This window comes from Branchiostoma floridae, chromosome 3 (genome assembly GCF_000003815.2).
Source record: "Branchiostoma floridae strain S238N-H82 chromosome 3, Bfl_VNyyK, whole genome shotgun sequence".
NCBI classification, from domain to species: domain Eukaryota; kingdom Metazoa; phylum Chordata; class Leptocardii; order Amphioxiformes; family Branchiostomatidae; genus Branchiostoma; species Branchiostoma floridae.
The window spans coordinates 30,515,561-30,541,951 of NC_049981.1; the positions used below are offsets into that span (position 1 = coordinate 30,515,561).

General features: G+C 43.7%; 3 protein-coding genes across 3 annotated transcripts; 1 reads left to right on the plus strand and 2 right to left on the minus strand.

Moving 5' to 3' along the window:
* Positions 1–10,174: 10,174 nt before the first annotated feature.
* Positions 10,175–11,971, minus strand: LOC118411819 (trace amine-associated receptor 1-like). The gene is made up of 2 exons (XM_035814305.1): positions 11,738–11,971; positions 10,175–10,990 (listed from the first exon to the last, which is right to left on the minus strand). Exons 1-2 carry the CDS (start codon positions 11,969–11,971, stop codon positions 10,175–10,177), a joined length of 1,050 nt encoding a protein of 349 aa, XP_035670198.1.
* A 4,585-nt stretch (positions 11,972–16,556) lies between these two features.
* Positions 16,557–20,814, minus strand: LOC118412176 (V-type proton ATPase 21 kDa proteolipid subunit-like). The gene is made up of 5 exons (XM_035814893.1): positions 20,381–20,814; positions 19,216–19,331; positions 18,025–18,210; positions 17,267–17,391; positions 16,557–16,722 (listed from the first exon to the last, which is right to left on the minus strand). The coding sequence occupies exons 1-5, from the start codon at positions 20,473–20,475 to the stop codon at positions 16,624–16,626; spliced, it is 621 nt and encodes a 206-aa protein (XP_035670786.1). The 5' UTR covers positions 20,476–20,814; the 3' UTR covers positions 16,557–16,623.
* A 425-nt stretch (positions 20,815–21,239) lies between these two features.
* LOC118412087 (annexin A7-like) lies at positions 21,240–26,363 on the plus strand (the record flags this gene model as incomplete). The annotated part of the gene is given in 5 exon segments (XM_035814719.1): positions 21,240–21,328; positions 23,215–23,272; positions 24,137–24,178; positions 25,444–25,549; positions 26,349–26,363. Coding segments are annotated over 4 exon segments (199 nt in total), but the record flags the coding sequence as incomplete, so codon positions are not given.
* Between the last annotated feature and the right edge of the window lie 28 nt (positions 26,364–26,391).

The window sequence follows — 26,391 nt, forward strand, 5'->3', positions numbered from 1 at the left end:
GGGCATGTCTTGGTGGTAAAATTCGGCGGCACTTCCTTGGCATATAAAAAATAGGAGTAAAAGAACGCCGCTCAATGCATTGCAATGGAGAGAGGTTCTTTTAAGAGCCCTTAAGAGCGGCGACGCGATGAGCGACTGCCATGTGTCCCCAGCCATGCTCCTGGCCAAGGCGCTCGTGATAGGCACCCTAGTTTGGGGGATAGATGTCTCTTTCTAGCCATACGTTGCGATTATACATTCCCGTGGTTCCGAGGCCACGATGACGTCATAGGCCTGGACAGGTGAACACCCGATATCACCGCCTCAGTCGCTCAGACGGCTGCAGAGGCCGGGTCTTTCGCGCCAGGTCGACGCGGACGGCCGACGGGCATGTCTTGGTGGTAAAATTCGGCGGCACTTCCTTGGCATATAAAAAATAGGAGTAAAAGAACGCCGCTCAATGCATTGCAATGGAGAGAGGTTCTTTTAAGAGCCCTTAAGAGCGGCGACGCGATGAGCGACTGCCATGTGTCCCCAGCCATGCTCCTGGCCAAGGCGCTCGTGATAGGCACCCTAGTTTGGGGGATAGATGTCTCTTTCTAGCCATACGTTGCGATTATACATTCCCGTGGTTCCGAGGCCACGATGACGTCATAGGCCTGGACAGGTGAACACCCGATATCACCGCCTCATGCGCTCAGACGGCTGCAGAGGCCGGGTCTTTCGCGCCAGGTCGACGCGAACGGCCGACGGGCATGTCTTGGTGGTAAAATTCGGCGGCACTTCCTTGGCATATAAAAAATAGGAGAAAAAGAACGCCGCTCAATGCATTGCAATGGAGAGAGGTTCTTTTAAGAGCCCTTAAGAGCGGCGACGCGATGAGCGACTGCCATGTGTCCCCAGCCAACTCCAGGCCAAGGCGATCGTGATAGGCACCCTAGTTTGGGGAATAGATGTCTCTTTCTAGCCATACGTTGCGATTATACATTCCCGTGGTTCCGAGGCCACGATGACGTCATAGGCCTGGACAGGTGAACACCCGATATCACCGCCTCATGCGCTCAGACGGCTGCAGAGGCCGGGTCTTTCGCGCCAGGTCGACGCGGACGGCCGACGGGCATGTCTTGGTGGTAAAATTCGGCGGCACTTCCTTGGCATATAAAAAATAGGAGAAAAAGAACGCCGCTCAATGCATTGCAATGGAGAGAGGTTCTTTTAAGAGCCCTTAAGAGCGGCGACGCGATGAGCGACTGCCATGTGTCCCCAGCCAACTCCAGGCCAAGGCGATCGTGATAGGCACCCTAGTTTGGGGAATAGATGTCTCTTTCTAGCCATACGTTGCGATTATACATTCCCGTGGTTCCGAGGCCACGATGACGTCATAGGCCTGGACAGGTGAACACCCGATATCACCGCCTCATGCGCTCAGACGGCTGCAGAGGCCGGGTCTTTCGCGCCAGGTCGACGCGGACGGCCGACGGGCATGTCTTGGTGGTAAAATTCGGCGGCACTTCCTTGGCATATAAAAAATAGGAGTAAAAGAACGCCGCTCAATGCATTGCAATGGAGAGAGGTTCTTTTAAGAGCCCTTAAGAGCGGCGACGCGATGAGCGACTGCCATGTGTCCCCAGCCATGCTCCTGGCCAAGGCGCTCGTGATAGGCACCCTAGTTTGGGGGATAGATGTCTCTTTCTAGCCATACGTTGCGATTATACATTCCCGTGGTTCCGAGGCCACGATGACGTCATAGGCCTGGACAGGTGAACACCCGATATCACCGCCTCATGCGCTCAGACGGCTGCAGAGGCCGGGTCTTTCGCGCCAGGTCGACGCGGACGGCCGACGGGCATGTCTTGGTGGTAAAATTCGGCGGCACTTGATTGGCATATAAAAAATAGGAGTAAAAGAACGCCGCTCAATGCATTGCAATGGAGAGAGGTTCTTTTAAGAGCCCTTAAGAGCGGCGACGCGATGAGCGACTGCCATGTGTCCCCAGCCATGCTCCTGGCCAAGGCGCTCGTGATAGGCACCCTAGTTTGGGGGATAGATGTCTCTTTCTAGCCATACGTTGCGATTATACATTCCCGTGGTTCCGAGGCCACGATGACGTCATAGGCCTGGACAGGTGAACACCCGATATCACCGCCTCATGCGCTCAGACGGCTGCAGAGGCCGGGTCTTTCGCGCCAGGTCGACGCGAACGGCCGACGGGCATGTCTTGTTGGTAAAATTCGGCGGCACTTCCTTGGCATATAAAAAATAGGAGAAAAAGAACGCCGCTCAATGCATTGCAATGGAGAGAGGTTCTTTTAAGAGCCCTTAAGAGCGGCGACGCGATGAGCGACTGCCATGTGTCCCCAGCCAACTCCAGGCCAAGGCGATCGTGATAGGCACCCTAGTTTGGGGAATAGATGTCTCTTTCTAGCCATACGTTGCGATTATACATTCCCGTGGTTCCGAGGCCACGATGACGTCATAGGCCTGGACAGGTGAACACCCGATATCACCGCCTCATGCGCTCAGACGGCTGCAGAGGCCGGGTCTTTCGCGCCAGGTCGACGCGAACGGCCGACGGGCATGTCTTGGTGGTAAAATTCGGCGGCACTTCCTTAGCATATAAAAAATAGGAGTAAAAGAACGCCGCTCAATGCATTGCAATGGAGAGAGGTTCTTTTAAGAGCCCTTAAGAGCGGCGACGCGATGAGCGACTGCCATGTGTCCCCAGCCATGCTCCTGGCCAAGGCGCTCGTGATAGGCACCCTAGTTTGGGGGATAGATGTCTCTTTCTAGCCATACGTTGCGATTATACATTCCCGTGGTTCCGAGGCCACGATGACGTCATAGGCCTGGACAGGTGAACACCCGATATCACCGCCTCATGCGCTCAGACGGCTGCAGAGGCCGGGTCTTTCGCGCCAGGTCGACGCGGACGGCCGACGGGCATGTCTTGGTGGTAAAATTCGGCGGCACTTCCTTGGCATATAAAAAATAGGAGTAAAAGAACGCCGCTCAATGCATTGCAATGGAGAGAGGTTCTTTTAAGAGCCCTTAAGAGCGGCGACGCGAGGAGCGACTGCCATGTGTCACCAGCCATGCTCCTGGCCAAGGCGCTCGTGATAGGCACCCTAGTTTGGGGGATAGATGTCTCTTTCTAGCCATACGTTGCGATTATACATTCCCGTGGTTCCGAGGCCACGATGACGTCATAGGCCTGGACAGGTGAACACCCGATATCACCGCCTCATGCGCTCAGACGGCTGCAGAGGCCGGGTCTTTCGCGCCAGGTCGACGCGGACGGCCGACGGGCATGTCTTGGTGGTAAAATTCGGCGGCACTTCCTTGGCATATAAAAAATAGGAGTAAAAGAACGCCGCTCAATGCATTGCAATGGAGAGAGGTTCTTTTAAGAGCCCTTAAGAGCGGCGACGCGATGAGCGACTGCCATGTGTCCCCAGCCATGCTCCTGGCCAAGGCGCTCGTGATAGGCACCCTAGTTTGGGGGATAGATGTCTCTTTCTAGCCATACGTTGCGATTATACATTCCCGTGGTTCCGAGGCCACGATGACGTCATAGGCCTGGACAGGTGAACACCCGATATCACCGCCTCATGCGCTCAGACGGCTGCAGAGGCCGGGTCTTTCGCGCCAGGTCGACGCGGACGGCCGACGGGCATGTCTTGGTGGTAAAATTCGGCGGCACTTCCTTGGCATATAAAAAATAGGAGTAAAAGAACGCCGCTCAATGCATTGCAATGGAGAGAGGTTCTTTTAAGAGCCCTTAAGAGCGGCGACGCGATGAGCGACTGCCATGTGTCCCCAGCCATGCTCCTGGCCAAGGCGCTCGTGATGGGCACCCTAGTTTGGGGGATAGATGTCTCTTTCTAGCCATACGTTGCGATTATACATTCCCGTGGTTCCGAGGCCACGATGACGTCATAGGCCTGGACAGGTGAACACCCGATATCACCGCCTCATGCGCTCAGACGGCTGCAGAGGCCGGGTCTTTCGCGCCAGTGTGTTCAGTGTGTGTGTGTGTGTGTGCGTGTGTGTATGCGTATGTGTGTGCGTATGTGTGTGTGCGTGCGTGTGTGTGTGTGTGTGTGTGTGTGTGCGTGCGCGCGCGCGCGTGTGCATGTGTGTGTGCGTGCACGTGTGCGTGAGTTTGAATGTGTGTATGTGTGTGTGTGTGCGAGCGCGTGTGTGTGTATGCGTGCGCGTGTGTGCGCGTTTGTGAGTGCGTGCGTGCGCGCGCGCGCGCGCGTGCGTGCGTGCGTGCGTGCGTGTGTGCGTGTGTGTGTGTGTGTGTGTGTGTTAACCGACGACGCATTTGTGTGGTTGTGGGAGGGTGGGAGTCAACTTGGCATTAAAGAAACAGGATTAAATCTGCACTTTGGGGTGCTATCAAGTAGACATTGGTGCTACAGTATGTCGATCGGACTGAATACTTGCTAATTGTTAACGCAAGTTGAGATTTTAACAGAAGGTATCTAGTTTCATTTGCATGAAGGTGATGATCGTTCGCCGCCAGAACAGCTGTGCTACTACAATGAAGAGGTGCCACCACTGGTGACTGTGGCCACAGATGTTGAACCGACCTGGGAAGGCGATAAGAATGAAGAACTTGATTGCACGACAATTGTACATGGTACAAAAGTATGGCTATGGCCACAACTATTACATAACGTACAACATAGAGGTATAGGATAAAGCTTAACATCATAGTTAACATAACAATAAGGGCTAACATGCATAATTCATTCATATAGTATTATAATGAAGTAGGCTAATCATTAGCTTCAGTATTCTTTCTAATAGCAAAGCAGTCATTGATGTATTTGCCTATTTTTGCATTATTGGAGTTCTGACATGTATATAAATGTGCAAATCTGTCTTTAGCATCGAGTCTTTTGAAATATGTTGTACTTGCTTCAAGAAACGTGAATAATTGATTGCGTAAACTAGCGTATCTAGAACAAAGAATTATGTAAGTAAGCCCCTAATATGTATGATAAGTACATAATTGTAAAAGCATCTCCAAACATATTTACATTCCAAATATCATGACGATCTACCAACTGCAAGTATGTTATTGCCCTCCCGCAAGCGCGGAAAATTCCAATCGGATGTATACTATATTGTAAGGCGTCGCCAAAAACTTAAAAGTCTGGTCAAAACAAACACAAAGTATCAATGATTCAACCAATAAACACCGGGAATTAGATACGATGTCGGTAAAATAACTTACAACGTATCTTGCGCCAGGTATTATCGGAGATTAATTTCATCCAGAGAGAGAAGTACAAACGTTCATGGTCTTTAAGTGGTGTTTATTTCGGAGCAAGAAACTGCAACTAGACTTAACATACGAAAGACCTTACCTGGCCACCAACGTTCGGGAATCTTCATGGCAAAGAATACGACCATCCCAACCAGGTACATTGCTGGAGGTAGTGCCGCCATTGATAGCAATGTCTGTGTAAAACATTGGACAACAGAAAACATTTTAGTCAGGTACCTACATACAAAAAATCATGAAAATCCGTTATTCACTTCTTGAGTTATCTTCTTCAGACGTATTTGACAAAAATGTCCCTGCTATCCCAAAACTAGCCGCTAGGGGGCTCATACTTATTTCACTTTTCCTGAGCACAAGAGCTAGCTGGCACACAAAAATCGTAACCATAGCATGTTCAGAACACAATATAGCAAAACCGGAAGTTGCGCTGCAGTACCAAGGAAAGACGCTAGGGGCCCAGAAATCTAATCATTTTTAGCTTTAGTCACACCCCACCAACACACCAAGAATGAAACCAATCCACCCAGCCTTTCTTGAGTTATCTTTACGTGCGGAAAATAGATTCTTGATATGCCTGTACAGTTTTTGGAATTCTTGACAAACGGACGCACACTTTACTATTAGGCTGGCCCCTGAGGCGTCACCAAAAATTATACGTATGGAAATATTATTGCGTCACAAGTCATGAAGAATACGGTGTGCATCTGTATCTGTACCTGTATAGCCAGTATGACCGCCTTTTGGCTGATCCCCAGAATAAGGAAAGTCCCTCAAATCCTATTAAGTTTTTACTTGCAGTACAATTTTACAGAAACACTATACTTGAACATGGTGGGAGAAGATCCTCGTTTTACGTAAGATTTTGACTTTCTGATATTCTTGTAAAAAACCACTTTAAGACGCTGACCTGTGGGAGGCTGTCTGGCCAGTGCCGGTTGAGGTACAGCGGCTGGAGGAGGAGAGTACCGTACAGCACGACGTACAGCGGGAAGAACGCCAAGAAACGCCTCCTAACCGATACCCAACCCGGTACCATCTTCGGATGGAGCCAGATGACGGAGTACCACGTGATCAGTCCGCCGAGTAAGCTGTAGTAGAATACCTGCCACCACTGCGATCATCGAAGAGAATTATTTCAATGAGCTAGACCGGCAACATTCGCAAGCAGATACAACACATTCCAGCCATCCCCTACCTCATGCAAAATGAACTGTTCAAAAGAGACTTTAAAACATGTCAACCCAGTTAGGGTACAACACTAATGGTATCAGAGCTGTTAAGCCCGTATATGTACCAGGAAGGTTTTGTGCCATTGAATGCTGTTAGATTGTTAAGGTTTGTGCAAGATCGTTACTCTCCAAGCAGAGCTTCGGCACCGGCTGTTTTTTTTACGTTTTTTTTAAATGAGTTTTATCAGGCTTTCTATTTTGTGCTGTTTTCTTGATGTCTTCCAGGCAAACTTCTAGACATAAAGTAGAAATCCCAGCACAAAATAGAAAGCCCGATAAAAACACCTAAACAACACGTCAACAAAACAGCCGGAACCAAACGTCTGCTTGGAGACGAGTCATTTGACTACTGAAAATGTTTACCGTGGAACAACAGAACGCGTAGGGAACATATCCCAGAATATTCCCAGTTGACGACATCCCAATGGCCCATAGATCCACAGCCAGGCACTGGTAATATTTCTGCTGACTTCCCTGGGCCATGAAGGTATGGAAGTAGGCCGAGCCCCATAAGACAATCTGTAGAGCAACACAAACAAACAAATAGACAGATAGAAAGTGTAACTTAAACTTAAACTTAAGGACACATCTCGGTCACTCTCTCACTTACCCACTCGCGTACTCACTCACTTATATGCTCAATCCACTTATTCAGTCACTCACCCACTCTCTTACTCGCTAAATCGCTCACACATTCACTTACTCACTCATTCACTCACTCATACACCCGGTCATGTACTCACGTACTCACTCGCTGACTCAACCTCTAAGTCACTCACTCACTCAATCACTTTCACCCACTCACGCTCACTCACTCACTCACACTCACTCACTCACTCACTCACTCACTCACTCACACTCACTCAATCACTCACTTAGTCCTCACACATAGCGTTCGTTGAGTCCATCAGTTGTATAGCGTTGTCAGGCAACATCGGTATATAATCCCAAACCTGAGTTGATTAGTGGTGTAGGCTTCTTTCTCTCAGTGAGCCTCATGAAAAGTGACTGATTGATTGACTGATTGGGTGTATGGTCGCTTGTTTTGGCAGAATCATGCGGCAAAAGCATACTCAACTGATAAACACCCCCACCATGGATACCGTTATTTTCTTTATGAATTCTATTCTTACCTGGAGGCAAAGATGGAATATCACCATGACGACGTAATCTGTACGGTTGCCATGGAGACCAGGCACGCTGACGGTGACGTCGTACAACGCCAGCGGGAGAATCAAAATGGCGGGAAGAAGGTGGGTCCAGATGTTTCCTGTCTCGTTGTGGATCTGAAAAACGCTTACATGAAGACACTAATGATCAATATTTGCACGTATTGATATTGATCAATATCTGCACTCACCTTCTACCGTAAACCGCGAATATAAAACCACCGCGAAAACTGCGAATGTAAAACCACCGCGAACATTTCTGTAGTCAATCCACTGATACATTCAAAACTACCTCCTCAGGCACTGCCGGTAGGACAGGTTGTTGCGGTACCCGGCTGTGATGTAGGGAGACTCCATCTGCTGATACCACATGGGCAGCTGTCCGTACGTGTAGAGCTGGAGCCTTCCGCCTGTAACATCCACACATATAGTCAAACAACAAAGTCACGCTTTTGCAGCAATATGGACGAGAAAACGTTAAGGAAACCACCCGGGCAACTGTCCGTACGTGTAGAGCTGGCGCTTCTGCATGTATCATTCACACATAGTCACTCGACAAAGTTATGCATTTGCAACTATCCAGGCAGTTGCCTGTTCGTTTAGACCTAGAAGGGTTCTGTCCGAAACGGACAGATACTCGAAAATAAGACATAAAAAGCTGTTCAAAAATAAAATGATACAAAGCTACAAAGGGGTGCAGAAATTAAATTACTTTATCACCTGCATGGCTTTGCTTAGAACACCACGATTCGTCTATTTTCATATGATTATTCTAAAGACAATATGGTCTCAAAGGTCATCACCGATATGAACTAAATAATCAGCTGCACTACCAATAGCATGTACACCTAAATCCACCCAATACCAGCTAGATTTTGCCGAAATAACACTTTTCTCCACTCAGTGCCAAAACGAGATTTGAGTTATTAACACCATTAAGACCATGGAGCATGCTCTAGCCCACACCTTTCGATCCGATTGCTGAGCACCAAATCACGTTGCAATTGTACTTCCGATGTTAGCTCCTGGGTACCCCACATGAGGGGCGACCCCTCCTGTCTGTACACACAGCCTGATGTGACAAGCAAACTTACGCCACGTATCAATCTTGTCAACATGAGAGTGCTGAAATCAACGCTATCAATACTGTGAATGTGTTGAGATACAAGTTCAGGTAGGGTTTGCAACTCACCTTTGTCGTTCTGTGACATTTTGTCCCCCATCACGTGTTCTTTACGCTGACGCTGCATAAGTGTCCCTGATCACAGCACAGTTTTTACCCAGATAGCAGATTACACTGCAACTAATGATTTACTTGCACAGACCGAAGGAACCCGTTAGAATCTCATGAAGTATAAGTCTCCTTAATTCCCATAGCGACCTCCTAACTTACTATAGGGTCTTTTATTTTCACTAATCCGAACCTGGATTGCTCAACAACAAACGTTTCAGACTCAGACACAGAGAAGAAAACATATAAAGAACAGGCCCAGCTGATAGTAACTAGGTAAATAATCTTATCTTTCTGGGTGAAACCAGTGAGGCTCTTTTCGGTGGGTTACGCAATAACGTACCTCGCTCCTACTTATCCCACGTGACCCGGTTGTCCTAGCAACCTTTCCTTCCACTGTCCTGGTTGCCATGACTACGTACCCTTTTATCCTTTAGGTGGCTTCTGTTCTTTAAAGAAGCATCTTTTGTCTCTTTAATTCATATTTAATTCACATTTTACTAACAGATGTTATCATCAAATGTGATGGACTACCGGATACTTAAAAGACAATAATTTACACCAACACACACTGCGCACACAGGTATTTATGACAATGTTTCGTTTGAATTATGCGAAAAATTATTTTGATAAAGCATAGTGAATAGAGAATGACCTCTTCTGTTATACTAGTACTTATATTCACACACACATTCTATGATTCCTTAAAATAGTACAGTACCACAGTGACTGGAGTATTAGGTTTTCTTGTGGCAGGGGACTACGCATACCGATATGTTTAAACACTTTTCAAATAAAACGATATAACACAATTGATATCATGGCGTCTTTTAATACTTTGGTCCTACTGCACATATAAAAGACACAGGTGTGCTTTGACAAGGTTCTCTGTCAGCATACTGCCCAGATATGAATGTGGAATAAGCCCTTTCGCACATTCGAGTACGCATGGCTGGGCGACAGGAATTCTGGTTAAGATGTCAAAGGTAAGGGTGCCTAAGTACTAGTAACTAGTAAAAGCTCCACCATCATGGCCTAGTCTCCACTTTTAAAACCATTTTATGAAGGTAGGTGCTGGCAACATGGATCCATGTGGGTCTTTTTTACGTTTCTAAAGTAAATTACACATTGACTCCGCGGTGCGAGGGTCACGTCTCATGTCTCAGGGGCTTTCACCTTTGACATATTAGCCAGAATTCCAATCGCCCGCCCATACGTACTCGAATGTGCGAAATGGCTGATTCAGCGTCATCAGCGCGGACCTAAGACACTAGGCGTCTGTAAAAATGTTCTGAATTTCTCGGTACATTTTCTTCAGTGCCCTGCGGTAGATGTGGTAGCGGAACGCGTAGACGAGTGAGTCCGAGAACGTTGCGCTCTGCAGAATGATGGTGGCGACGTCTATCCAGGGCGACGCTGCGGCCAGAGACACCGCTCCGAACTTCAGCAAGATCGTCACCACGAACGCCGGCAGCCAGGTAATCCAGTTCACCAGCACGACGATGAGCAGCGTGTAGACCGCCTGCATCTTCGACTCCCGGTCCTCTGCCTGGGCGTTCCACGTCAGTTTCTGGTCGTGCTTCGTCTGGCTGCGCCTGGTCTCGTAGCAGATGAGCGTGACCAGGCACACGATGGCCAGCATGGCGGCGAGGTTGACGCTCACGGAAAGGATCGTTCCTTCTGGGCCGGCCAAACACGGCGTGATCAGGGTCTGTGGTTGCTCAAAGCTCTGGAGAACCTCCTCAACAGCTCCAAGGGTGAAGGCGTGGACGGGGGACACTCCGAGAGCTGCCGGAGCTGCTGCGACTAACACACACAGGCACATGGCGTGCACCATCCGGCGGCGCGTCAGCACTTTCCTGTAGCTGAGCGGGTAGGCGATGTGCACGTAGCGACACAGCCACACGCAGAGGAGCGAGTGGAGGGACAGGACGGAGAGGAAGATGATGAAGAAGGCCTGGATTCTGCACCAGGGCCCGGTCGGGTACCTACCGTGCGCTAAACTGGAGATAGCGATGGGGTTGTACGCCAACGCTAATGCCGTGTCGGTGATTGCCATGGCGACCAGGAAGTAGTTGCCTGGTTCCTGAAACGACAATATTTTCATCCGTAAATAGCTTCATCCTGGTTTTGCAATTATTCATATAGTAAGGTTGTTTAGGCACAACCAGGGAGTACATACTTCCAACGTTTTTTGTGTCTGTCAGACACCATCATGGTTGTGCCTAAAGAACCGTACTATATGGACAATATTTCAGTGATATGGACAATATTTCAGTGATTGTAAATCATTGATACTTTTTCATGTTTTGTTACCTGTGATTTTACACTTTCTTCCAATGGTCCAATTTACGTTGTGCTGTATATGGAATATCCTCACCATGGCAGCCGTATGCTTGTATTGTTTCTTCAAACCAATATTCTCGTCACTTTGCTATACATTAGCATATCAAGTTGCAGAGTAAATATATAAAACTGCTATATTCCGCGTGTCGTATTATCTGCATGTTTAACATGTATCTCAAAAAAGCGAAATTCAAACATGCATCTTCGTAACGTAAATGATCGTTTACACAAAACATTGCATCATGTTCTCTTTTTGGTTGTCAGTTTTAGATTGAACGAACCTTACTTTTTTTGATTACAGCAAAAAATTGTTTATTTTTTATTTTATCTTTTTTATTACAGCAAAATAACATACAGTACACAGTGGTGCCGCGCCAAAACAGACTGGCTTATATTAACGGCACCACTGGACAAAACATGATCATGACATATAACAGAAAACATGGAAACTTGCTTTCATATGGCCCGTAGTCAAGATGACTCCCACTAAGCACCCGTTGCCAAACACCGCCAGCAGAAGGAAGCAGACCAGCAGCAGAATCAGCGCGGGCGCCAGTGACGGTGCGGCCCCGTACAGACCGCAGAAGGCCGGCTCGAAGACGACCGATGTCAAGGTGTTGTTGCCGCTCGTCGCATTGCCGACTACTTCGCAGACGCCGACAACTTCCGAGACATCCCGCACGGCTCGACTGATGGTGACCGTCACGTTGTTGTTGTTCATCCTCACCCTTGCTTGGGTTGGTTGCAAAAAAGATTCGTTCCAAACGTTAGACGGAAATCTGATGCTCTAGAAAATAAAAGCAGCCTGGCGGTCTTGCTGGAAGTGAAAACCGAACGTTCGTTTCAATTTGTGTGACACGTTGTCGACTTGATAATGGACTATAAAGGTACTGCGAACACGTCATTCAAGCTCAGTGAAAAGGTCTAAGTGTGATGCAATTAAGAACCTGTCGAAAAGTAAGTTGGTAATGGAATACAAATAAAGACGTAACTCGTGTCTCCCTAGTCACACATGAAAACCACATGAAAATGCCAAATAACAAGCGGGAGTCATTTGAGGTGAAATGCAAAATATCATTATGTCTTTTTTGAAATCCCCAACTCGTACTGTAAAATCCCATGAGCGCCCTTTTTACGACGAACACAACAGAAAATCCTGACTAATGCCATCACTTTATGGATGCACACTCTGCCTCGGAATGTTAATAGAGTCTTAATAGCAAAGGCAAACTGTGAAAGACGGAAGAATGTGATATAAGGCCGTTCGATCGTCGAGGGTCGACATGCGACTTTCTTGTTGTAGAAAGTTCAAGTTTAAGCAGCCTGTGACAGAACCCAACCAATGATCTAAGACAGCCTTTCCCGTAAGGGCACGGTCACATAGGCCTGGCGATCATCGTTTGATCGCTAACTTCGGGCATTTGGGAGGACAAAAATTACGTATCCTGCAAGGTTCAACTGTCTTGGTACACAAAATGCTGTTTTGGATCCATGTCGGTGGTTGGTTCTGTCACGGCCTGCTTTAAAATCCTATGACATCAAACTCGTGCGACGATCGCACGACCTATGTGACCGCGTCCTAACACGACAAATCCGCGACTCTTCAAGCACACCCCCATCGCGCGACTATCGTACAACGACCGTCCGAAGAATGTGACATCACACATTTTAGTTACCTTCACGTAGACACCAGATGAGTGTAACATGTGGGTACTGGAGTAACCATGACGAAGGTATAGAGAAACACGGCACGTGGTCAAACTAATTGTGCACTTGAAACCATGCTTGGCTTGCAGCCAGTACAGTCAGTACAGACATGGCCTTAGGTCACAGGTAATGAAAAAGTTTATACGTGCCAAGAATTGGATACCTCCGGAGGTCGACATAACACTTCTTCGGCTTTCCCTAAAGCCCCCTTTACAAATCAAGAATTTAGCTCGGCCGAGTTGTCAGCGAGCTCTAAATTACGAGGAGGTATAACCCTGATGCCGACGAAGAAACTCTGCCATTTGTTCGTAGGCATCAGGGTCATGCCTCCTCCTAATTAAGAGCTCGCTAACAACTCGGCCGAGCTAAATTCTTGATTTGTAAAGGGGGCTTAAGGGAACAATGTAGGAAGATCTGCACAATGTGGTTAAACTAGCCGGCCGTGAGTTCCCCGCAATAGCTAACCCCGCTTGCTGCATATTTTATTACATGACGACAATATGAGTGCCCTTGTCACTTAAGAAAACTTTGGTATGCAAGTCTTTCTAAAAAGCTTTTAGACTTTAACTTGCTCGATGCAAGGTACCCCAGTCTTATAATATAATTCCAGTTAAAATCTGGGAGGCAACGTGCCGAATAGAAAGGCAGTTTTGGGATCAGAAAAAAAATGAGAGTACTTCAGTACTTTTGAAGCATACTAGCGTTGGATACATGTACTTTGGATACTTGATTTACTCTTTATGTAATTAGTAGGTACCTAGTCTTCATAAGATAACACAGCACACATCGGCTGTATTTTGTTGTATACACACATGGACATGTTTTGTAGTCCACGTGTGCCTTTTTCGTCGTGAAAAAAGTTTATGTTATATATCCAACACAAGGAATACGGACTGCTGATTTCTATTGATTCTACAGGCTTCGTCGAGTCTGAAAATCATGAAGGAAATACACAGTTCATCCTCATGTCACATCTTTCCTGTATTCATAGATACATGTACATCTAATTTTCACATCAATACTCGGATTACACTGGTCATGTTTGTTTTGTGTAGAGTTGCAGATTACAGTCCAGTCTTCACAAAATATGATGACAAACACAGCCTATCTTTTGTGCTCAGGAAAGCATCCAGATTCCAACCTTAATGTATTGTTGCATTATTATTGAGGATGGAAATGTGAGTTCCAGTTAACTGTACAATACAACTTACAGTACACTGGGTATCATCCTTTTAGATTTACACTTGTATTTGCCCCATCTCCAAGCAGATCCTTCCCGGTAGCGAAACACACTCCTAAGCCGGCTTCACTCTTCTGCCAGCTTTTGATACTATCTTATGCTACTGTAGGATCTGCTTGGAGACTAGTATCTGCCCACAACTGATGGCAAGGTAGCAGTGTTGGGAAGAATGCCAGAAGCCTGGATACCTGGCTAACTAATATCATCATCGGATCAGTCGACGTGCTTACACACGATCTCGCTAATACTAGTAACAATATGAGCAATGTGTCATTTCAAGTACATACCAGTAAGAACTAAGAACCATACAGGGATGTACATGACTACAGTCCTGTAATTGTAATGATACTTTCACAAACATACATGTACATGTATATACATGTACACTTTATCAGTACTGGCATACCAGCATCTAACTCTACCCACAACCACTACCTGCACCTATTTTGATATACTGTACACAACTACTTCCCTCTAGTATGAGAAAACAATTAGAATATCAACTTTGTCTTCAATTTGGATAGATTTTTTCAATTCCAGCTTTTGTCAGAAGTTACTTTGACTCTTTCGTTGATCCAAACATGTTAAACCATCTGATCTTGAAATTCAAGTGTCAAAATCATACAGAATACAATGAAACTTAGAATGCAGGTGTGAAGTAGTAGCCATTGTCAAGAATCAACAGTTACATGAACCAAGGAGGTTTTTCAACCTCCTTGCATGAACCCATTTCCTTTGTAAGAACTGTGGGATACTTACATGTATCACTCTTTTGTGCAAGTTAATTTTGCTTTCTCATAGGCTCTTTTTTTATACTCTTCATGTAACTTCTCCCTACTTTTATATCTATCATCAAAACAATTTTGGTGCCAACCGGCAACCTTAGCAGGCGCGAACCTCCCACGGGAGGTTGATTTCAAATGCAAATACTGCACATATTGTACTACCACCATACACAGAGTACCTTTTTCTTCACATCGACTTTCTATGCTAATGCAGCGCACTTAACATGTACAGCCTTTCACCCTTCTTACATATGATTTAGTTAATTCTACACAAATATTTTTATACCTAATACAGCATAGCAGAGAGTCAATTTCACAAAGTCAACCATATTGCACTAATATACATCTTCAACCCTCTTTCCATTGATGAATAGTAAGTTATATTTAACATCAAAATAACATTACATCAATTTCATTATACCATACTTAATGAACACAAGCTTGGTTTCTTCTGTCTATCATAAACATATAATATATCAACGATCCCTCTATATACATCAAGTAGCAGTTACTCATGCACCTGGATATGATTTTGGAAACTTTCAGACATTCCCGGCAGCATCTATTATCCATCTGAAAAGTTGCAGATAAAAATGTCTGACTTTTCTAAAATCATATCCAGTTGCTTGAGTAACTGCTGTAGAATAGAGTATCATATTACCAGGATGTCTAACCTTCAGCGATGATCCTGTAGATACTATCTGTATATACAGGTTAGTGCAGGTAAAAATGGAGTGGTGTACTCTCTGGTACTTGTCTTTTTTATGTGAGCCTGCATTGGTCAAGTATTTTGTGCATACATGTACGAGTGTTTACTTCATTCTACTGATTCTTACCACCTGTAAAATGCTAACTAAAGAATTGAAACGGTTTTGTAACAGTTTTCAGTTTGACCACAATATCACAGATTTTCTGTAGAGTGGTGCAGGCATCATTTGTTTGGTACTGGTGATATTACATGTTAGCTGCACCAGTCATCGAATGCAGAAAAAAGGACTTTGCTCCCTGCATCTGTGACTATGACTATGAAGTTGCTTGTAGCAGGTATCATGGTCTCTGCTGAATGCCACTCCTCAGAGTTGGAATGGAGATTGACAATACACAACAATCACAGTGAACACTGCCCCTTTACAAAGTGGACAAAATCTGCTTCATCTTTTTGTTAGTGCATTACTAGTAGTCACTTTCTGGGACAACATTTTTTTCAAGTTATCAATACCATCTGCGCATACATAGACTTTATTACAGTTCCTAAAAAAAGGAACTTTTACCCCTTTTAAAGACAGGTAACAATGTAGTGAGACTTTCTTAAAGCTACTGCAAAATCATAAGATTACGATGTCACGAAACCAAAATAAGCTTTTTTTCTTCAGATTTCGCGTTTTCAGAAGATGTCCCCCATACCACCAGGTTACAAAGATTATGATGTCTTTGTCACAAAACAAAACAAAAATGTTCACATTTATTTATTTTATTTATCAATCTTGTAGGGTAGTCCCTTCAGTTTACGAGAAACTGATTTTCAAGGGAGCCCTGTAAGACTTTGCACATTGTAAGGTATGCAAAAAAAGCTACTTTTCTTTATAGCTTTGGAGTCTTTATTTCCCCCATACCACCAGGCTACAAAGTAAGCTGTCCCATCTAAGCCTTGTTGCCCATGCTGACTCTTGACGTCTGGATGATCCCGATGATCACACCAAACAGGCCAATCACACTGGCAAAGATCTCCACAATCAGGATCTGGACAAATAGAAGAAACAATTGGGGTAAATTTCTTCTCAGCCGGCATAAAGACATGCACTAGCGGGATTAGAGTTTCCCTACTAGTAGGGCTATCGGGTATCTATTATAATAAATATAGTATACCACACGGAATGCCAGCCTGACTGCGGGTAGGATCACCCGAAGGTTGTAGGAGGATCCGACCTGTGGGAGGGCTGGGATTGTGGTCGATGTGGAATACACTGTGTTGTATCTAATTTTTGTCATACTCACCCGGAAGTTAACACACGTTTCAATGCTTGATGCCCCAGAAGTTGAGAAAATTTGGTTTAATTGCACAGAAGAATTGTAACAAAAGCAATTCCAAAGTCCGAATCTGGCATTCAAATTTCCGACCATGCTGCACTCTGCATCTGCATTTGATTCAATCAATGGAAGCCTGTGTGATGCCAGAAGAATCCTGTGTGGCACATGAAGTTATCGACTGCATCGAATGTTAATGGGGTCCAGGTATGACATAATAGTATGAGCTTGTCAAACGCTGAATCTGAGACGAACTTACCTTGACAAACAGACTGGCGTTCTGTGCGTCAGCTAGAGCAGCCCCACTGCCCACGATCCCCACACAGATGCCACACACCAGGTTACACATGCCCACAGTCAGACCTGCTCCAAACAACGAGAACCCTGTATGAAGGGGGAGGGGGGTGTTAGGGGATGGAACAAAGTCATCAAGACCTGTACCTAAACAATGACATGCTGTAAATGCAGAAACTTTCGCGGTGGTTTAATGTTAACGGGTTTTCAAGACTTCACCGCAAACTTGAAACCACTGCAAAAATTTGTCCAAGGCAGTAAGAGAATACAGTGCATGGAGCTACCGCGAACTTAAATTAAAACAACAGCGAAATGTCCCTTGTCCAGCTACTGCGAAATTAAATCCCCGCAAACTTAAATGCATTTACAGTAATAAGTAATCTTTATTGCAAACTGCAATGTAATGCAGGAAGACCTACATGCCAAAGCTCTTGTTTTAATTGTCACTAGCAAGACTCTGATTGTGTTCTGATAAAGCTGATATCACAGCTGAAATTTGAATGGAACAAACTCATCACGACTTAGATATATATTTTCAGAGCCTTTTTTAGTTTTTTAGTTTCTTTAGTATGAATCAGATAAAGCTAAAATCTTAGCAATAAATTTCTCTTCTTATTCAATCTCTTCTTACCACCCCTAGAAGGTACTAAACGTTGTCTGCCCCCACCTGCCATGAAGTTTGCCTTGCGGACTTCCCTCCCTGCAATGTAACATTACACCCACCTGCCATGTAGTTTGCCTTGCGGACTTCCCTCCCGGCGATTTCGGCGTCGTACGGCTCGATGATCTGCAGCATGACGATGGCCATGATGATGCCGTAGATGGCCACAGCCTCGCAGAAGATGATGCTGATGAGGTTCTTGGTACGGATGCGGGGGGCCTTCACTCCTCCACCAATGATGCTGCTCCCTGTAGAGGATGAACCATGGATGTTACTGAAGTGGTCACAATCCTTCTTATTTTGTAAGTACTAGTAGCATATTTCTACTGCAGTACCATGGGAAGCTGCTCTGAGGCATAAAGTGGACCCTCATCTTTTTTTTTGTCGATGAAGGTTAGATATCCAGGTAATAAGATAGGCCAAAAAGCAGTTACTAGTACTCAACCAACTGGATATGATGTTTGTGAAGTTTTATGTACCCAGGTTCTCCTGAAAAACAGGGCTTTAGCCCTGAGTGTGCATACCTGGTTAAATGAAATAAATGAAATGATAAATGAAATATTGGAAACGGTCAGACGTTTCGGACAGCCATCCAGTGTTTTTCGTGACACATTGCCATTTCCATTTTTAAGACCTTCCCACATACCAAAGATCATCCCTCTCAATCCCTAGCTTCATGCTTTAAAAAGTTTAATTGGGACCAATGTTGCTGAAACACAGAAACAACACCTCCATTTAAATGGAGGTAATAAACATGACAAAGATGAATGTAAGTTCATCTGTGACGGTAGTCAACATTAATATGTTACAATTTTAAAACCATATACATTGTATCTGTACACAAAATAAAGCGCTTACCAACAAGCTTTCAATCAGTCTTCTGCCGTTCTGATCCTTCTCAAGTTGAAATGACCTGACGCCTAAGTCACACATCCCGAACGGGGGCTGATACCAACTGCCAAGCACCTTTGACCCTTTGCTGACATCCCACTTCCGTTCTGGATGTGTGACTTAGGCTTCGGGTCATTTCTTCTTCTTCGGGTAATTTCTTCTTCAACTTGACAAGGACCAGAGGACTGATCAAAAGCTTGTTGGTAAGCGCTTTATTTTGTGTACGGATATATGGTCTTAAAAGATGATGGTCGATAAGGCGTCAGAAGGATGGCGGCTAAGACACAACGATTTACCTGTTTCGACCTTTTATTCAAAACTCTTCATCAGAAATGAATAATGACAAAGATGAGTTTCCTGACCTGTGGTGAGGATCCCCCAGGCTGCCCCCACCACGGAGAGGGAGATGGTCAGGCCCACACCCAGGTTAGCCCACATGTAGGGGGACGTCTCCGTCAGGAACCAGCCAAAGTCAAACCTGCAACAAACACGTATATCATTATGGCTGATGCAGCGTAATGATGGGATATCAAAACAAGACATTCTGCTGCAGTACCACAGAAAGCTGCCAGCAGCCCCACACCCAGGTTAGCCCACATGTAGGGGGACGTCTCTGTCAGGAACCAGCCAAAGTCAAACCTGCAACAAACACGTATATCATTATGGCTGATGCAGCGTAATGATGGGATATCAAAACAAGACATTCTGCTGCAGTACCACAGAAAGCTGCCAGCAGCCCCACGCCCAGGTTAGCCCACATGTAGGGGGACGTCTCCATCAGGAACCAGCCAAAGTCAAACCTGCAACAACAGGAGAAATATCAAAACAAGACATTCTGCTGCAGTACCACAGAAAGCTGCCAGCAGCCCCACGCCCAGGTTAGCCCACATGTAGGGGGACATCTCCGTCAGGAACCAGCCAAAGTCAAACCTGCAACAAACATGCACAGGGGTTCAAGCGCTGCCAAACTGACCACGCCAACAGCTCTGAGTCTGAGCTTTGGGTGTCGTGGATTGCACATTGAAATTGTGATCCGGCTGCGGTTCGGCGTGGGTTTGAATCCTGTGAGTTGGGATGTTGTTTCTTTCTGTTCTACTCACAAACATGCAAAGGGGAAATATGACTGAGATATCAATTCAACACATTCCATTGCAGTAATAATATGAAGCATGTGCTTTATGTAGAAAGCAGCTAGTAGAAGGCCCATAATCAACCTGGCCTTTGCTTGCCAACAACATCATTTAAGTATATCTCTGTATATTTCCATCCGTTTTCAGGTCTCACTCAGTCTCTGTAGCTAGGGATAGCTTTTGAAATGGGCACACTGTAAAAATATATTTGGGCATGACAAAATATAAAAATGTACAAAAAAATATCAGCCCTATTGATAAAGCGCCCTACTTCTAGTTAACGTTAGATAGCATTACGTTCAGAATACAGTAATTTGTTGAAGATTTAACATTTACATGTAACATTGAATCTGCTGATCATGATGCTCAAAAGGAATGATGTCAAACCCCAACTCACCTGTACCCCTGTCCTGACAGCGCGTAGTACACACCCACAAGTATGAGGATGAAGAAAACCGTCCCAGAGTAACCGCCGTACAAGTATAAACTCATCTTGCCCGTTAGTGGAGCGGCGATCTGAAGGAAAAGTCCGTCAATGGTCCACGAACTGACCAACACCTGCACACTGTCCGGATGACCACTAGTCAGGTGATGATGACAGGAGACGAGGGGGAGGGGTGCAGCGACCGACGGCAAAAAAAGCCCACCGTATCGTATTCCTGCCTTCGTATCCCTTCACAAATGCACCAAAGCTATAACAGTATTAGCTTAGTCGTGCAGTGCAGTATTTTCTGGTGTATTCTTAAACTGATGGCAGAAAACTGAGGGAAAACAGCAGAAAATCCGAAAATGTGTGGGCGAAAAGCCTTTGGATGAGAAAGCATCTAAACCAACTCGATTCTTTTCACGAGATCATTCAAAAACTATTCAGTCTTTGCAGTAAATATACGAAATATTAAATTAGTATTAATTAGGTCACTTGAAGTTAGACATTATCTGTAAATTTGGCCTGATTCCAAATCAATTTAGAAATTGCTTTTAACGTTTGGCCGCTATCAAAGGAGAAAAGGTCACGAGATTTGCCTAGTACCCCGGATGTTTGGAATATTACAACGTTACTAATCATGTAGGGGGAAAGTCAGTCGTCAGTTTCTTTATTTTCTTTTATATATCGTATATTGTCTAATTTTTCTTATTAGTCTTACAAAATGATATTTTATATAATTATTTATTATAAATTGAAACAAGTTAACTACTTTTAAGCAGATTTGATAGATTTATAAAATTTACACTTCCTCTAATCAAAGTAAGACAGTCTAAATAGTAGTTGCTGGCCTACTTCCTGTTTTAGCTGCCTCCAGCGGAACATCGCACTACACAGCAGCTATTCCATTTTATCTACAAGGTATGCTACTCTTAGAATGCGTTAAAGAAGGGAAGAAAAAGGCAGCCAAGATCTGTGCTATTTGCATCGTTCTTTGTCATTGTTTTGTTTCGGTGGACAACAAGGTATCGTGTTACAGGTGCCGGGAGAGAGGGGTGTGGTGGTTTTAAATACCTCACGCTACAAATGAAGCTTATGATTGCGTCAAAATTTCCTACGCTTGAATTATTTAACGACAGGATCTGTTAGTTCATATCTTAACGTTAGACCTTAAATATTACGCAGCGCCACCCTGTTCAAATACTAGAAACAGACGGCATTATTTCTCTGTCGTCCTAGCAACATAATTTGATATGTACAGTAGCGCACCTTTTCTTGATTTAGAGAACAATACTTGTAGAACAAAGACAACTCATTACCTTAGAATTACATGAATTGTGGATTATCAAGAAGATCCTTCTGATGTTACCGGTTTGTCAAGAAGCTATTGCAGCTTAGAAGTCCACGCGTTAAAGCTTTAAAGCCCAGCCATGCTCAGATGATGCTTTGTTTGAACAAGATAAACATTTGTTTCTTTATGTCAATTTCCTAGAATCTTTCACCACAAAACAGTCATCTAAAGCAATAGTTGACCTGTATCCACGGGGTAACCTATGTCTGTGGTATTAAGAAACAGGGTATTTAGTGATATCAAGTTAAACCACAAAATATTGCAGTTTGAAACCACCATCCATTGACTTGATGCCTCTAACGTTATTTTTATATACCGAGAATTGAAATACAACAGTAGGATAAAGGTTACCCTGTGGATAAAGGTGAACTAGTGTTACAATGTGATCAATCATTACCAGGCCCTTAAAAATGACGTCAAAACTGTAACCACTACTCAGTACGTAAAAGTGGTCATGGAAAAGTACCCAGATTTAATTACACCATCCTATTGTTCTATTTATAGTTGCCACACCTCTTTTTGTGAATCACAGGTAGCATACTCAGGTGACACAAGTACAATTACAACTAGAATACTCAGTCAGGTAATACAGGTGTTGCAAAGAACACATGCAAACCGTTTTTGCAGGTGTTCCCAACATGTGTTGTATGTCAGACATTGTCTTCAACTCAAGTACATCAAGTTAAGTGATGTACTGTAAATATAGATTTGACTTTTAAAGAGTGGAATTTCCACATTCAGACTCTTAGGGTTGGGGCTATATTACCTTGGGCATACAATGAGTCAGAACCACTTGTGAGTGGCTCTTAAAATTTTCACTTCAAATACTACGAACATGGAGTTGGCTCAGTTCAACTAGAACATACACTAATATGTTTGATTATCGACTATCCTTGACCTGGAAGCATACCTCACGCTTGTACCAGAAACCCTGTCCATGATCCATGTATTAAGTGTGGCAACGGCAGTATGTGGTGACAGGCTGTGATGTTTGACACACATGTAACAGTTACCAAGTGTACATTTGCTTTTGGATGACGATGATCACGACAGACTCCAAGACGTGTATCAGCACCAGTATGCAGAAGAGAACCATTGATGTTTTAAGGATTGTTGATTAGATTTGTCCATGTAGAGTAAGCGTATGCTTTTCTATATGTTGCATCTTTAATGTCTATAATACATGTTATAAATAAAACACACTTATACACTTCTAGGAGTAGAAGATAGCTCGACTTGCATTGTATATTTCTAACACATTGAAACCCTTCCATTGCCAACCCATGGCACTTTTAGAAAAAAAATTTCTCAGATATCGAGCATTAGTAGCCAGTGATACTTAAGTTAGGGCAATATCTGTCTGTCTGTATATATAGCCGGTATAACACATCAGCTCTATATCATATTCTTATGATGTACTTTCTGAATGTAGTCTTACTTTAATTTATCTCTCCAGGTTTGACCCAACAGCTTCAGTGATGTCTTACCCTGGTGGTTACGGTGGATACCCACCTGTGAGTACGACTTTTTTTGTACACACCTAAGGCCACGCCAATTTGATTTATTGGTTTTCGGTTTTAAAAAGAAAACTTAACTTGAAAAACACAATGAGAACAAAGCCAGAGGAAAAGGTTTATGCCTTGGTGCACTCAGTTTTATAGAGTGAATACACACCAGGCATATTCACATTTTCCTCCATGCTTGACTCACCATCATTTGTTTCTTTTCTGAAAGCAAATGTTTCCTAAATGCGTTTTTTCTAAACGGAATTTCAACATGCTTGAGATGCAAAAAAATGATTGGAATTGAAGCAGTAATTATCAAGGAACACATTTGAGAGATGTTTGGAAATGAAAGGATAATGACAATAGCAAAATGTAACACAATAACTATAGAACCATGGAATGAAAATATGTATGAATAAATGTAAATGGAGTGTGATCAATATTTTCACATATCCCATCAGATTCTCTATGATCTGTTTTGGATCAGTACCAAAGATCTTGCACTTACGAAGTCCTTGTCTAAGCAACTCATCCTGATATTTGCTTGCTTATTGTGCCATCAGCGGGTAATGTTGCTTTCAATAATCTCCAAGCAGATCCTACAGTAGCATAATATTGTATCAAAAGCTGGCAGAGGAGTGAAGCCAGCTTAGGAGTGTGTTTCGCTACAGGGGAAATGGACACCTCTTGACTGACTACGCTCCTTGGCCAGTTTGGTAATATCTTATACATGTACCATTGTAGGATCTACTTGGAGATGAGCTTTCAAGTCTGACAGATTCTATTATTTAACTGCTTTACTGCATCTCCGATGTCTTGCATATGTGTAATTATTGCCTACGACTGCATTTTCCCCTCCACAACTCCTAACAGGCTGGCTACCCCTCTGCTCCTGGTGGCTACCCACAACCTACAGTAAACCACTTCTTTTTTTTATCATTATTATCGTATGATTTGATTATATGAATGACATCCTCTGTGAACCCTCAAACTGATGCAAGCTTGCGAATAAAAAAAAAAAAAGTTTGGTAAAAAAAAAAAGAGCCTTCATTGTGGTCATGAAGGTTTAACAAATGAGTTAATATGAGTATGGTAACCCCAATAATAGTCTTCATTTTTGTTCTTTCACATTTCTTCTTTGACCTTTGAAATTACTTTTTTGGCATTTCACATGTTGCAACATTTTTTATTCCAACCTATGGCATATATCTGGTCATTTTACATCTGCTTTGTATGTTTCACTGTATGGTTGAAAACTTTTTTTTTCTTTGGAAGCGTCCGAAAATTACTGCCGCACAGATGTCATCCATATAATCAAATCAACATTGCCTTATGATTGTATGATTTGCATTGGCCTCACCAATTTGATGCCTTGGTTATAGGATATTAGAAGGAAAGGGTTGAACAATTCAACCGAGAAATAGAAATTACATTGCATGGATGTAGAATTGTCTGACTCTAATTTTATAGTCCACTTCTTGCAATTAATGTCATTGATTTTTATGGAATAAATATCACAATGTATTCCATGGGTGGTGTGCTGCATTTTATGGCAGCTCTGTTGCATTATACCGGCTTCATTGATTTGTGAGGATTGACTGAGCTGCAAAAATCTTTGGAGAAATTTTCTTAAATGAGTTTAGACAGATGTGGAAACCAACACATTGAATTGGTGTGGGTTTGATAACTCAATATTAACGCTAGTTCACCTTTATCCACGGGGTAACCTACTAGTATATCTGTCGTTTATGAAAGCAGAGTATTGAGGGATATCAAGTAAACGGACAGTGTTTTCAAATTGCAGTATTTTGAAAATATTGCAAGTTGAAACCACCGTCTGTTTTCTTGATACCCCTAAATACCCTGCTTTTATAAGCAACAGTTATACATGTACATGTACATGTAGGTTATCTCACAGGTAAAGGTGAACTAGCGTTACTTCTGGCTACTGCAATCTTATATCAAAACTACATATCATTATGAGAATCATAAAGTTTTATAGAAATTAGGAGCCCATCATAATATATTATTAAAAATGCAAGTGATAATTGTTCTGACAGATTCTATAAGACGTAGGACATAGTTCATGAGACAATGTGTTTAATATCTTATCATGTAACATAGCAGCAAAGTCAGTTGTGCATGTAGATTGTTAACGGTCATCATATTCCCACTCACAGCAAGGGTACCCCCCTGCCCCTGGCGGATACCCCCCTGCCAACCCCTATGGCGGCCCCCCTCCCTCCTCAGGCCCCCCGCCCCCTCCAGGACAAGGATTTGCAGGAGGTAAGTGTGGCAGTGGCATTTCTTTTGACTAAAACTTTTTAGTAAATACTAAAAGAAAGGCTTCTGCAAAATATTTGTTCTCCTAGGAATAAAGACCTTTTATTTCTTTTACTGTAACAGTAGTTGTTGCCTATATTTTACATATTTTCTTTTTATAAGATCTAATTTTTGGGTGCTAATTATGCATACAAATTCAATTTTTTTTCTCTGAAAATCTACTCTGTTCTCTGATTTCTTTCCTCCATGTTATAAACCACACAATTCCTTTCCTTCATGTTGTAAATTATGTACACAAGGATAATTCAATTCAAACGTTATTTTCCTAGGTACACCACTCTATTTATTTCTTTACCAGTAAGATATGGTTGTGTAAGGCTAGTTAACCTTCATCTGCGGGGTAAACTATAAAAGCAGTATTTAGGAATATGCCAAATAGCAATTACTCAAGCAACTGGATATGATTTTAAGTAATTGCTTTATTAATTGCTATTTGACGTATCTTATTACCTGGATGTCTAACCTTCATCGAAGTATTTTGAAATATGAAGTCTACAGACGGTGGTTTCAAATTGCAATTTTTATAGAATATAGCTGCAGTTTGAAACCACTGTCCATTGACTTGATATCCACAAGTACCCTGTTTTTAAAAACAACGGATATAGGTTACCCCACAGATAAAGGTGAACTTGCATCTCCTAGGAAAGTGTCATTATTGAATTGATTCACCCATCTGATGACACTATTTACACGAGTATTGTTAGATTTTTTTTTAACCTTTTTATTTTCCCCTGTTTTACAGGCTACCCCCCTGCTGGTGGCTACCCCCCTGCTGGTGGTACCCC